Raw genomic sequence first — 15,263 nt, 5'->3', positions numbered from 1 at the left:
AATAGTTGGGTCACCTCCTCCTATTCCCAGGGAGATACTTGTATGCAGGTGACACATATAATATAATTATAGAGGAAGTGCACTGTAAACTCCCTAAAGAATACAAGGTTAACACTTTAGAGTTAAAAGCTATTTTAATGCTGAAAACTTGTAAGTTAGATTGTTTCCCCAGGAAAAGTCTCCCACCCAATATGATTCGGCGGGTCAAGTTGACATGGCGAGTAATATGAACAGATCCTCTGCATGATACTCCTTGGACATAGAACAGTTTCCTGTCGAATGCAGATGAGTCTCTCCACACCTGTTGTTATTATTATTATAGCGCCATTTATTCCATGGCGCTTTACATGTTAGGGGGCTTGTCCAGAACAACAACAAAACAAACATAGTTCCTTCCTTTAGGCTGTGTGCCCATGATGATTTTTTTGTGCCTTTTTGACGCTGCGTCTTAGGCCGGGTTCACACGTAGCGGAACTCTCATGGAAATTACCGCGAGAATTTCAGAATTCCATTCCGCGGGAAAATCACATTTTAAATTCACGCGATTTTCCCGCGGAAAAACTAGCATTTTGGAAGCGTAATTAGCTTGCAGAATTGCTACCGTTTTCCAAGCGATCTGTAGCATCACTTGGAGAACTGATTGACAGGTTGGTCACACTCGTCAAACAGTGTTTGACGAGTGTGATCAACTTTTTACTACTGAGGCCGCCTATGCGGCATCAATAGTAAAAGATAGAATGTAAAAAATAATAATGAAAAAAAAAATATCGTTATTCTCAACTTCCGACGTCCCGCGCAGCCTTCCCGCCTCTCTCCACGCTCCCGGTCCCAGTAATCCTTTGTGACAATTACCGCGATGATGTCTGTTCTCGCGGGATCGCGACGTCTCACGGTCATTCGCGATGACCGCGAGACTTCGCGATCCTGCGAGAACGGACGAAATCGCTCGCAAAGGCTTACTGGGACCGGGAGCGTGGAGAGAGGCGGGAAGGCTGCACGGGACGTCGGAAGGTGAGTATAACAATATTTTTTATTTTAAATTCTATTTTTTACAGGGATATGGTACCCAAAGCCCGGAGGACAGTCTCCTCTCTTATGGACCGTGGGTACCATCTGCACAGCCACATGCGGGAAGTAAGCAGAACAATGCATTCCTATGGGTGCGAGATCGCCGCGGTTCCGCGAAATTAATGAGCATGCTGCGTTTTTTACCGCAAAGCAATTCCGCCGCGGTAAAAACCGCAGCATTAGCACAGCATTGCGGAATCCCATAGGAATGCATGGGATGCTTATTTTTCGTGGCAAAATCACACCGTTAAAACCGCCGTGGAAACGCGAAAAAAACGGTACGTGTGAACTCAGCCTTACAGTTCCAGTAATATGGATGCGATTTATAGAAATATCAGGTCCACTATGCATCTTTTTTACTTAGTGTAAACTGATCTGTGGGGCGTATTGCAAATCCGCAACATGTCAATCTCTCTTGCGGACATGCTGAGTTTTATGTGCAGATTTGCATTAGATGCAAAACATCAGCAGGTAAGAAAACGTCAAAGCATTTTTAGAGCCTTTCCGTGGCAGAGACGAAATAAAAAAGCATGTAATCTGCACACGACTGTATCAATAAAGTTTTGACACAGCCAAATACCAGGAACTCTCAAAAATAAAGCAGCTTTTTAAAAACAAACAAACAAAAAAACAGTATCTTTAAGGCTGGAGTCCCACGAAGATATTATGGATATGTGTACATGTTGCGGATTTGGCTGCGGATTTTTCCGCGCGGATCTGGCTGAATCCGCAGGTAAAATGACCTGCGTTTTACCTGCGGATTTACTGCAGATTTTGTGCTATTTCGCCTGCGTTTTTACACCTGTGGATTCCTATAATGTAAAAACGCCGCGGATTCTGCACAAAGAATTGACATGCTGCGGAAAATAAACTGCATCAAATCTGCGCGGAATTTGCCGCAGCATGTGCACAGCGGATTTGGTTTTCCATAGGTTTACATAGTACTGTACACCGCATGGAAGACTGCTGCGGATCCGCAGCCAAATCTGAAACGTGTGCACATACCCTTAATCTTTCAGAGTTGCATCCAGAAAAGCGGGACAATGCTTTTCTCACTTATCATCCGTGCAGCTATTAATCATTTACAAGATCATTTACAGTTTCCTATGTAACAGAGTTACAATGTATATGTAAAAATCGGATGCTGTACTGTGGCTCTGTTTGACATCCAATTTTTTTCTTGCAAGCATAGACTTCATCCGATTTTCAGAGGAAAATTGTGCATGCTGTGATTTTTTTTTTCCACTTGCACATTCAATCAGTGAAAAAAAAAAACGTTAATCTGCACTGTCCCATGAAATAATAATTTGTCCGAGTGTGGTCCCTTTTTCTTGATGGATAGCAGTCAGATGGAAAATAAGTTCATCTGCATGAGCCCTTAACCAAAATCAGGAGAGGAGCAATTAGAGGAAAAGTATAATAGAAACACGTCACCACTTCTGTGTTTCTCACCCACTCCTGATTTTTTATTACAAATACTGTTGTAAAATACTGACCAAATACTGATTGCGTGAACGTAGCCATATAGTGAGCTGTGATGGCGTACTGTCTGGTCCTGGCTAGTTTTTGATGATTTTTTTATGCCGGTTATTTAAAAAAAAAAAAAAAAAAGTGCAAGTAACTTAATGGGTGCAGAAAATCTGCAACGTCAAAAACTCAGCAAAAGCTCATCTTGTGAATGTGGTCTTATAGTGAGCTGTGATGGCGTACTGTCTGGCCCTGTTATAGGGAGCTGTGATGAGGTTGTGTGCCGGTGGAGATTTTTCCCTTGTTTACACCAATTTCTGGCATAAATTACAGTAAATCTTTCAGGCCGCAGTTGGTCATTCTCCCTCCTGCTAAGCACTGCATACTTTTTATCAAAATATCGGGCTTGGAATCAGAATACAAAAAGTCACCATAACTTTTTTAATCCAGAAAACTTGTGTAAAGTTTGTGACAAATTCCTCCTTTTATAATCTTTGAACAGGTGAATGTCAGAGCAAACCTACTTCTTTCAGCTCCTGTTTTGTTACAATTCTTTCACCATTTTTTAGTGACTAAGATCAAATTAGAAAACACAATGTAACTTTGTTTTAATCATTGTTACATCATTAACCCCCAAAGCAAGTCAACTTCAAACACGCAGCAGAGGAGCGGGTCTTTGATTCCTCCACGACTACAGACAGAATGAATCTGCGCTCCACAACAGCTGCCATTCCACATGTTTAAAGAGAATTCCAAATCTCAGTGACACGCTGCTATCTGTCAGCGTCAGACAGGAGCGCCACTGCAGGAAAGCCCTGGATATAGTGGTATATAAAAGAGAAGAGCTAGTGCCAGACTTTACAAGATTAAACGTGATAGATTACAGAAATGGTGAAATGATGGCGGTGAAGGGGGTAACACAGAGAATAGGAGAAAAAATATCAGGGGTGTCAGGACTGGAAATGGCATTGTGAGAGAAGAGATCTTGTAAAAGTTTGGATTTATGGTCTGTAACCCGATGAGTTATAAGGGAGCGTATCCAGTCTGTAGCTCCATCCTTGACACTCAGGACTGCAGTAAATTAACTTCATGAGAAAATATAAGTGATAGGGAAAATATCTGGCAGCAAAAGAGCAGTCAAATCTTCAGGTGTTGGAAAAGGTAAAAATGGTCTTCTGGGACATTCCGGGTATACGGCTGGTTTTGTGGGGTGTTCTGGGTATACTGCTGGTCTTGTAGGGTGCTATCGGTATATGGTAGGTCTTCAGGGTTGTTTCTGGTTTATGGCAGGTCTTGTGTTGTATTCCCAGTAGACTGCAGGTCTTGTGGGATGTTCCCGTTATATGGCAGGTCTTGTAGAGTGTTCCTGTTATACGGCAGGTCTTGTGGGTGTTCTCGACATACAGAAGGTATTGTGGGGTGTTCCCAGTATACGACAAGTCTTGTAAGGTGTTCCAGGTATACTGTACATCTTGAGGGGTGTTCCCTGTATACAGCAGGTTTTTAGGGGTATTTTTGGTATGCGGAGGATCTTCAGGGGTGTTTTCAGTTTATGGCAGGTGTTGTATTCCCAGTAGATGGCTGGTCTTGTGGGGTGTTCCAGGTATACGGGAGGCGTTGTTGCGTGTTTCTTGTATACGGGCATGTCTTAAGGGTTGTTTATGGTAGGTCTTTTGGATTGCACCTGATTTATGAAAGGTTTTGTCACGGGGTTACCGCGACATTGTGGAGCCAGATGACCGCAGCGTCTAATTGCTCCTACTCCGGCACTGAGAAGAAGCACTTCTCCTTCAATGGTGTTTATTCCTTCTTGCAGAACAGGGGTTAATCGGCCATGTTGGAAATCTCTGAGCTGGTAGCTGAGCTCAGTTAGCCACTCCTTTTCCCTTTACAATCTGGGCTCTGATGCAAATCTTTGTCAGAGCTAGCATTTGCTGCATGGCTTCAGGAGGGAAAGGTGTTCATATGAGAAGGAGTGTTGGAGGCATTATCTGTGACTGTTGCTTTGTTTGTAAGTGTGGTAATTCCCTATCGTTCTCTATTTTGGTTAATTCCCCATCCTCTACTCTCAGGTGCATTTCTCTGTTCTAAGCAAATGGATATTTTGTATGTCTGGAGTTTTCTGTTAACCCTGGTTTGTGTTGCCTTGTTAGTCAGGTTGGTGTACTACGGTGCACAGTAGCACCCCCTCTTCCAGTGGGGGAAGAGAATAGATGGAGGGCTAACTCAGGAGATAAGGCAAGGGTGGAGGCCCCGGCATCTTCACCTTCAAGAGTATCCTGGGGAATTGGGCAAGCTAGGGCACCACCTAGTGTTAGGGACAGAGAAGGAGCCCCTGATCCCAGGTCACCCGATAGCTGTGTCGTGACAGGGCTTGTGGAGTGCTCCTCCTGGTATATGGCAGGACTATCTATGGGGGGTGAACGCTTGCCTATCAGGTTCGAACCTACAGAAAAGCGAATGTACCACAAATTGCAAAAAGTCATTACTAGCTATGATAGAAGGGTGTATGGACATGCAGAATAGACTCTCACACTGTATATGCTGCAGAGCGGTCAGAGTGCCCATGCTGACCCCACCACCAAATCCACCTCTACTAGGAACATAATCAACAGGACTGGGCCATAATGGAGGAAGGTGGTCTGGTCTGTTAAATCACCATTACATCAAGTCCTGCTGGTGACCCACAGGTTGTAGCGGTAGCATCATGTGGATGTGATTAATGTCCAGACCCCTCTATGGCAGCCGATGCCCTAATGGCAGGATAATGGTTGGTCAGTAATGGTCTGAGGGACATGACAAATGATGACTTGTATCCAAATGGCCAGATCTCATCAGATCTTGGACATGACCTTCTGGGCTTCTCTTGTGACCCACCTCTCCTTTCGCCCCCTTCCGGGCACATCTCGCCGGCACTGAAGGTGTTTATTTTCTGATCTCCGGGTAATTGCATATAATTGTGATTGATCGGCTGATACATTATCATCAGCGGCTGTCAGGGATATAAGTGCTCCCCATATAACTAATTTTATGTTTTATCGTTTTCTCACTGAAGAATTTCCTGGAAGCTTCTTTTTATGGACGCTGAAGTTTCCAGATTTAGCGTTTGCATTTCTCGGTTTACCTGATTGCCGGATTTTAATTTTTCCGACCTCTTTTCCTATGTGTTATTGGGCTCTATTACACATTTGGTTCTACTTTATTATACATTGATAACTTATAAAAACCCAGATAGGAAGCGTTTACACAGTATATAATTGTCAGCTCCATGGTGAACGCTGCCTGCTGGTGTCATCCTCATATGGCGACAGGTTGGTGCCATACAGAATGGGACATAAATAACAGTGCCATAACCTGGGCAAGTACTATGCCATATAAGACTGCCATAAAGTGTCATCATCATACAGAGAGCGAATAGTGTACCATACCTAAATAACACCTGTGCCATGCTTAAATAATACCTGTACCATGCTAAATAATATCTGTGTCATAGTAAATAATACCTGTACCATGCTAAATAATATCTGTGTCATAGTAAATAATACCTGTACCATGCTAAATAATATCTGTGTCATAGTAAATACCTGTACCATGCATAATGGAGGATAAATAACAGTGCCATAACCTGGTCAAGAACTATGGCATATAAGACTGCCATAAAGTGTCAACATCATACAGAGAGCAAATAATGTACGATACCTAAATAATACCTGTGCCATGCTTAAATAATACATCTACCATGCTAAATAATATCTATGTCATGCTAAATAATACCTTTCCCATGCTAACTCACAGTGCCCCAGGTGTCTACGCAATACTGTTCAGGGCCGAAGCGACACAAAACTACAGCAACCAAAATGACCGCTCTATACATGAAATCATCTAATAACACCGCCCTGTAATGTCTACATAATACTTCCCTGTAGTAACTCACAGTGAAAAGTAATAGGAAAGTAATGCACAATATTATACTGTCTGCTGAGCCGTGTATCTAATCCTATCCTGTGTGATACTGTCTGCTGAGCCATGTATCTAATCCTATCCTGTGTGATACTGACTGCTGAGCCGTGTATCTAATCCTATCCTGTGTGATAATGACTGCTGAGCCGTGTATCTAATCCTATCCTGTGTGATACTGACTGCTGAGCCGCTGTATCTAATCCTAACCTGTGATACTGTCTGCTGAGCTGTGTATATAATCCTATCCTGTGTGATACTGTCTGCTGAGCCGTGTATCTAATCCTATCCTGTGTGATACTGACTGCTGAGCCGTGTATCTAATCCTATCCTGTGTGATACTGACTGCTGAGCCGCTGTATCTAATCCTAACCTGTGATACTGTCTGCTGAGCTGTGTATCTAATCCTATCCTGTGTGATAATGACTGCTGAGCCGCTGTATCTAATCCTAACCTGTGATACTGTCTGCTGAGCTATGTATATAATCCTATCCTGTGTGATACTGTCTGCTGAGCCATGTATCTAATCCTATCCTGTGTGATACTGACTGCTGAGCCGTGTATCTAATCCTATCCTGTGTGATACTGACTGCTGAGCCGCTGTATCTAATCCTAACCTGTGATACTGTCTGCTGAGCTGTGTATCTAATCCTATCCTGTGTGATACTGTCTGCTGAGCCGTGTATCTAATCCTATCCTGTGTGATACTGACTGCTGAGCCGTGTATCTAATCCTATCCTGTGTGATACTGACTGCTGAGCCGCTGTATCTAATCCTAACCTGTGATACTGTCTGCTGAGCTGTGTATCTAATCCTATCCTGTGTGATAATGACTGCTGAGCCGCTGTATCTAATCCTAACCTGTGATACTGTCTGCTGAGCTGTGTATATAATCCTATCCTGTGTGATACTGTCTGCTGAGCCATGTATCTAATCCTATCCTGTGTGATACTGACTGCTGAGCCGTGTATCTAATCCTATCCTGTGTGATACTGACTGCTGAGCCGCTGTATCTAATCCTAACCTGTGATACTGTCTGCTGAGCTGTGTATCTAATCCTATCCTGTGTGATACTGTCTGCTGAGCCGTGTATCTAATCCTATCCTGTGTGATACTGTCTGCTGAGCCGTGTATCTAATCCTATCCTGTGTGATACTGTCTGCTGAGCCGTGTATCTAATCCTATCCTGTGTGATACTGACTGCTGAGCTGTGTATCCAAGCCCTTGTGACAATGAGGACGCCTTCTCTGTGATATGGCGTCCACTATTCTGCAGGTACCCGACAGGCGGCCATAGATGGCGCTACGCAGCTGTAATGTTGCGACTTTACCCACCGGATGACGTCTCATTGTGACCTGATAGGCTGGTTTCACACTAGCGTAGCGGATGGTGGCGGATGGCGGCCTCCTTCCTTCCTCTGTGAAGCTCCGCCTAGTTCCGCATGCGTCCTGCGCTTCCCTGAGCCCCTGTCTTTAACACTGGGTACACAGGGACATGCGCTGTATGCGGATGCGTCGATTTGACATGTGTGGCGACTGCACGGAAACGCAAATATTTTTTTTTTGCAATCTGACTCCACACGCAGACGTCCTACCTCCTGTTACTCGTCTAGAAAACAGATTATTTTTTTTTGTAAAGAATATGCTGAAACGTAAAAAAAAAAGAGCTTACAAATAGAACAGAAAAAATGTTAAAAAGGACAAAATATGAAAATATAATAAAAATTGGTCCTAAAAATGATAAAAACATAAAAATAAGAAATGTAAAAATAATGAATGAATATAAGTTTTCAGCTCAGCAAATATTCATCATTGTTTTACATTTATTTTTGTTTTATCATCATTTAGAACCCGCTTTTTTGTTAGTTATTATATTTTCATATTTTGCCCTTGATAACATATTTTATTAATATATGTATTAAAACATAGCAATATAATTATGTATATCAAATATAATATACCTATAATATCCTATAATTATATATAAATTAATTTACATATAATATGTTATATATTTAGTAAATATATTTTGTAAGAAAACAACAGCTTTGATAAAACTCCCAACACAAGGAAACAAGTAGATAAATGACAGCATCGGTCACATCAGCGTTTCTTCCTTCCCACCTTCTGGCTGTAGTTGCAGAAACACTTTATCCCCCTTCTCACCCGTGTTTTGCCACGCTCAAGATGGCGCCGGGAGAGGTCACGCACGCTGAGTCACGTGACGGCGGCGGAACCTTCTCTGACAGCGGTCTCTGTTGCCTCTCGTAAGATGGCGGTCGGGCTCGGTTTAACGCTGATCTCCGGGTTGTGGTTCTTGTGTGTGGCCGCCGATGACGGGATCCAGAAGTGTGACGAGCTGCGGCTGGGACAATATCCTGACCTGTGTGTGTTATCAGTGGGGAGATAGCATGTAAGGTGGGGGGTTGTGGAACCACAAGTCGCAGCAGTGACTGTGCTGTGTCTTATAGCCTGTATATATATTATATTATGTATGAAGTGATTTTTTTTAATTTCTGCTCTCACTTTCCTTCACTGGGGGGACTCTGCACAGTTGCCGTGGTTACGCCTCCTCTGTGTTGTCCGCCATGTTTTTTTTTGGGGGGGTGTGAATCATAGAATGTCACAATTTGTCATTTTTATCCCACCGCCGCCAATTATCAGTTATACGCTTATATTTCCTTATGCCAAGAGGCGCAACGTTTTTTTTGTCCTTTTAGCCGGAAAATGTCTGAGCGGCGGTGTCTAGTGGGATAGTTATACTGATGAATGAGATCCTTCATCTCACCTTATAATGGCTGAACTGATGTGCAGATTCATTCACCCGCAGCATCTCATGGGTTAATCAGCACTAAATGCACAGTCGTGGCCGAACGTGTTGGCACCCACCAAATTGGTCCAGAAAATGAAGTATTTCTCCCAGAAAACTAACGTAATGCCAAACGTTTTGTTATACACATGTTTATTTCCTTTTGTATGTACTGGAAAAAAAAACAGAAAAAAGGCAAGCTGGACAAAATTTAACAGAAAACTCCAAAAATGATCCGGACAAAATTCTAGGTAAAACCACTTTGTTCCAAGCGTGTGATGCTCGTTCAGACTCGCCTGTGGCAAGTAACAGGTGTGGGCAATATGAAAATCACACATGACACCAGATAAAAAGGGGAGAAGGTGACTCAATCTTTGCATTGTGTTTGTGTGCCACACTAAGCGTAGAGAACAGAAAGAGGAGAAGAGAACTGTCTGAGGACATGACAAAAATATCAACCATCTCCAGGTTATTCGTCCATCTCCAGAGATCTTGATGCTCCTTTGTCCACGGTGTACAAAATATTAAAAGAAGTTTACAATCCACGGCACTGCAGCTAATCTCCCTGGACGGCAGGGAAAAATGGATGAAAGGTTGTAACGCAGGACAGTCCGGATGGTGGATGAGCCCCAATCAAGGTCCAAGACATTCCAGCTGTCCTGCAGGCTCAGGGGGCATCAGTGTCAGCGTGACCTATCCATCCACATGTGAATGAAATGTAACGGTAGGAGACCCTGGCGGACCCCACTGCTGACAGAGACACAAAAAAGCCAGGCTGCAGTTTCCAAAATGTAGGTGGGCGGGTGGCAGGCACTTTACCTTTGTCCTGCGGGTAAGAACTGATGGCTGCTTTTTCCTTAATCCTTGAACATATGTGTGCATGGGCCCTGAAATAAACCCCGTGACTCAAGAGCCGGTCCGGTGCGCCAACGCTACAGCTTATGGTGAGTGCCTTTATTAAAGGGAAGGTGATGTGGATGTTGTGTTTTTTTTTGTTTTGTTTTTTTTTCACATCTTTTTAATTTGTTGCATATTGTAAGAAACATATTTGTCTTCCTGGAAACCGTCCACAAACTGCTGGTGACAGATCCTAAAGGTTATTTATTGATTTTTCACTTTAAAGCTTTTTCCTTTTGTTGTATCTCCACTTTTGTAGCTTTTGGTTTCCGTCTTCCTCTAGGCCCTTGAAGGTTTTTTTTTTTTTTTGTTTTTTTTTTTTAGAAAAGTTTATACTAAATTTTTCCTGTTTTGTAAAATAACAAACTCAGATAGTACTCGCCTGCTGCTGCTCCACTGGTGACATCACATCGACCACGTATAGCATCGCTGCAGCCAGTCGCTGAGCTTGGCGGCTCGTGCTGCAGGTGATGATCACTGTCTACGTGATGTCATAATTGCAGCCAAAACACAGACGCTGGTGCGAGAACGGGCGAAGGTGACAACTAGCTGTGTTATTTAGCAGTTCTGGAAATCTTTGGGGTCCATTTTTGTAAAAGTGGAAAACCGTTCTAAGGGCTTAGTCACACAACGTATAGTGGCCATAATATGCATGTGAAAATATGGCAAGTCCTGGCTTCACTGCCACTCTCAATATGCTCGGGTGGTAACATCATCATAGAATCATAGACAGACATTTTCAAGGGAGTCCCCCCCCCCCCCCCAATGATGGCATTTCTGGGGGCCCCCTCAGAGAGGCGCTGTCTTTATCTGTCATTCTTGAAATTAAGGCCCATGATTCTCTCATTGATGATGATTAAAAATAACGTATAAAATAAGATCCATCATTTCCAACTTGCTGATAGTTTCCATATATCTTCCAAGTATGTTTGTCTTTTTTCTGTATAACTTAAAAAATGTCAAACACAGAAATGAAATCGCCATAAACTTTCTGATAGTTTCCATTTCATGTAGAACTTTTTTTTGCTTTAGAATGTGAAAAAAAAAAAACTTACCACACAACTCACAAATAGGTTTATCAACTGTTCTGCAACTTGATGATTTTCATATACTAAGTGGCTTTTTTTTTTTCTTTATGATTTAGAAAAAAAAATGACCAGGTAGCATATGAATCTACTAGAAACCCATCAACCGCAATTTGCTGATAGTTTCCATGTAATAACTGTTTTCTAAATGATGTAAAAAAAAAAATAAAAAAGGCCCCATAGCACATGAACAAAGGAGATCCATCAGCTGCGACTTCCTGATGGTTTCCTTGTAAGGGTACGTGCACACGCTGCGGAATCCGCTGCGGATTAATCCGCAGGGATTTTGCAAAAACCGCAGATAATCCGCAGGTCAAAAGACCTGTGGATTATCTGCGGTTTTGCCTGCGGTTTGGTCCTGCGGATTCACTATCTCCACAATGGTGGAGATAGGAACCCGCAGCGGTTTCCGCAGAAAGAATTGACATGCAATTCTTTCTGCGGATTCAAAACCGCAGCAAATCCGCGCGGATTTTTCCGCAGCGTCGGCACAGCGTTTTTTTTTTACCATTCATTTGAATGGTACTGTACACCGCAGCTAAAACTGCTGCGGGTCCGCAGCGGCCAAAACCGCTGCGGAAACGCAGCGGAATCCGCAGCGTGTGCACACAGCCTAACACTGTTTTTCTCTAATGTAAAAATTGACAGAATAATACACGATAATAATGACAACGTTCAGGAACTGGTTTCCATGTAATAACTGTTTTTTTTTTTAATCTTTATTTTTTAGTGGTAGTATATATATAAAAAAAAGTTAAATATCATGATTAAAATAAAAGATGCATCAACTGCAATTTGCTGATGGTTTCCATGCAATAACCTTTTTTTTCTCTAAATAATGTATAGAATTTTCTGAATTTTATATATAATAGCTGCACAGCCGATTTGCACTTAGAATCATAGAATCGTAGAGTTGGAAGGGACCTCCTGGGCCATCTGGTCCAACCCCCTGCTCAAAGCAGGATTCGCTAAATCATCCCAGTCAGATGTCTGTCCAGCCTCTGTTTGAAGACTTCCATTGAAGGAGAACTCACCACTTCTCGTGGCAGCCTGTTCCACTCATTGATCACTCTAACTGTCAAAAAGTTTTTTCTAATATCTAATCTGTATCTCCTCCCATTCAGTTTCATCCCATTGCTTCTAGTCTTTCCTTGTGCAAATGAGAATAAAGTTGATCCTTCTACAATGTGACAGCCCTTTAGATATTTGTAGACAGCTATTAAGTCTCCTCTCAGTCTTCTCTTTTGCAAACTAAACATTCCCAAATCCTGCAACCTTTCCTCATAAGACAGGGTTTGCAGACCGGTCACCATTCTGGTCGCTCTTTTCTGAACTTGCTCCAGGTTGTTGATGTCTTTTTTAAAATGTGGTGCCCAAAACTGGACACAATATTCCAGATGAGGTCTGACCAAAGAGGAGTAGAGGGAAATAATGACTTCACGTGATCTAGACTGTATGCTTCTGTTAATACATCCTAGAATTGCATTTGCCTTTTTTGCTGCTGCATCACACTGTTGACTCATATTCAGTCTGTGATCTATTAGTATACCCAAGTCTTTTTCACATGTGCTGTCACTTAGCCCTATTCCTCCCATTCTATATATGCTTTTTCCATTTTTATTGCCCAGATGTAGTACTTTGCATTTCTCCCTGTTAAAAACCATTCTGTTAGTTGCTGCCCACTGCTCCAGTTTATTTAAATCTTTTTGAATCCTCTCTCTTCTCTAGTATTAGCTATCCCTCCTAGCTTTGTGTCATCAGCAAATTTAATCAGTTTACCCTCAATTCCTTCATCTAAATCGTTGATAAAGATGTTGAACAATACAGGGCCCAGGACAGAGCCCTGTGGTACCCCACTTGAGACATTCTTCCAACTGGATGTGCAGCCATTTACGACCACTCTTTGGGTCCGATCACTAAGCCAGTTATGAATCCACCTAACAGTTGCCTTGTCCATTCCATACTTAGTCATTTTTTCAATAAGGATTGTATGAGAGACTTTGTCAAATGCTTTGCTGAAGTCAAGATATACTATATCTACAGCATTTCCTTGATCCACCCAATCAGTGATACCGTCATAGAAGGAAATTAAGTTAGTCTGACATGACTTATTAGTTACAAACCCATGCTGACTGAGATGATTGAGATGATTATTCTTTATATGTTTCTCTCTATTGGGGTTCTAATTCATAAAACCAAATTTACAAACAGGGAAGAGAGGAGTGTAAAAGAACATGATGGAAAAATTGAGACCTCTGTCTTTTTTTTTTCTTGTTTAAGACTTTCTTTTTTAAAGTTTTTAAACTTTTTTTTTTTTTTTTTTCTGTCTTGCAGTTTGATATGACTGTCAGCGTTAGACTTTAGCTTGTGCTACAACCCATTGGTGCCCTGTGAGTATTTTGTAGGGGCATCCAGGGTTTTTTTAAGGAAGTCCATCCTTCTTCTGTAAAATCCATTAGCTGCTGTGATCACTTTTGACCCTGGGATCTAGTCCCCTTTCTTTTAGCGCTGCCTCTGCCAGGTGGTCCCCACCCGTCATGTAACTGCTGCAGACAATCGCCGTCTTCAGAAGTGACATGTCTGAATGCTAAGAAGAATGATTGGCTGCAGCAGTCACGTCAATGATGGATGTGATGTTATCACTACAGGAGTGTCGAACAGCGGGAGTTTAAATAAAGGAATATTATTTTTATTATTCTAATTCCTGTCTTTTATACCAATTTTCCAAATGTCCCAACAACCCTGTTAAATGCATAATTGCTACCAACCGAATGCAACCGCTGCTGCCCCTGAACTTCTCCCTATTAATCGTGTGTTTTTCTCACTTAGCTCCATGTTATCCTGCACCAAATATCTCCTGTAAAGATAATGGGGGAAACGTCACCACGTTCTCTGGAAAAGAAATCGGGTTCCTCAGACCCTTCCCGTGCCGCAATGTGTAAGTGCCAGTCCCGTGTACACTCCATAGGGCCATGTTCTGATCACAGGAGGTCACACGGATGTTTTTTTTTTTTTTAACCTGCAGGAATGGGTATTCCTACAAAGTGGCCGTGGCACTGTCATTATTTCTTGGATGGTTGGGAGCTGACAGGTTCTACCTGGGTTACCCTGCTCTAGGTAAGAGACTGTTCTTATTATACGAGCCACTGCACAAGAATAAAAATACTGCAATACTACCCCTATGTACAAGAATGTAACTACTATAATACTGCCCCTATATACAAGAATATAACTACTATAATGCTGCCCCTATGAACAAGAATATAACTACTATAATACTGCCCTCTATGTACAAGAATATAACTACTATAATACTGCCTCCTATGTACAAGAATATAACTACTATAATACTGCCCCTATAAAGAATATAACTACTACAATACTGTCCCTATGAACAAGAATATAACTACTATAATACTGCCCCCTATGTACAAGAATATAACTACTATAATACTGCCCCCTATGTACAAGAATATAACTACTATAATACTGCCCCTATGAACAAGAATATAACTACTATAATACTGCCCCCTATGTACAAGAATATAGCTACTATAATACTGCCCCCTATGTACAAGAATATAACTACTATAATACTGCTCCCTATGTACAAGAATATAACTACTATAATACTGCCCCTATGAACAAGAATATAACTACTATAATACTGCCCCCTATGTACAAGAATATAACTACTATAATACTGCCCCCTATGTACAAGAATATAACTACTATAATACTGCCCCCATGTACAAGAATATAGCTACTATAATACTGCCCCCTATGTACAAGAATATAACTACCATAATACTGCTCCCTATGTACAAGAATATAACTACTATAATACTGCTCCCTATGTACAAGAATATAACTACTATAATACTGCTCCCTATGTACAAGAATATAACTACTACAATACTGTCCCTATGAACAAGAATATAACTACTATAATACTGCCCTCTATGTACAAGAATATAACTA

The 15,263-nt window shown here is 41.8% G+C and overlaps 1 protein-coding gene across 6 annotated transcripts in view; it reads left to right on the top strand.

Annotated features, from left to right (window-relative positions):
- The first annotated feature begins 8,621 nt into the window (after positions 1 to 8,621).
- TM2D1 (TM2 domain containing 1) overlaps positions 8,622 to 15,263 on the top strand; it is a 201,435-nt gene continuing 194,793 nt past the window's right edge. For 5 of the 6 annotated variants that reach the window (XM_073544623.1, XM_073544624.1, XM_073544625.1 and 2 more), the window contains exons 1-4: positions 8,622 to 8,868; positions 10,175 to 10,244; positions 14,112 to 14,220; positions 14,308 to 14,399. In XM_073544623.1, the coding sequence (XP_073400724.1) occupies positions 8,764 to 8,868; positions 10,175 to 10,244; positions 14,112 to 14,220; positions 14,308 to 14,399 (376 nt within the window). In that variant the 5' untranslated portion in view covers positions 8,622 to 8,763. The remainder of the gene's footprint in view (positions 8,869 to 10,174; positions 10,245 to 14,111; positions 14,221 to 14,307; positions 14,400 to 15,263) is intronic. The other variant, XM_073544620.1, reaches the window with a different exon arrangement.

Source organism: Dendrobates tinctorius, unplaced genomic scaffold (genome assembly GCF_039654945.1).
Source record: "Dendrobates tinctorius isolate UK_male_01 unplaced genomic scaffold, ASM3965494v1 ptg000138l, whole genome shotgun sequence".
Taxonomy (NCBI): Eukaryota; Metazoa; Chordata; class Amphibia; order Anura; family Dendrobatidae; genus Dendrobates; species Dendrobates tinctorius.
This window is presented reverse-complemented; position numbering and strand designations above follow the sequence as displayed.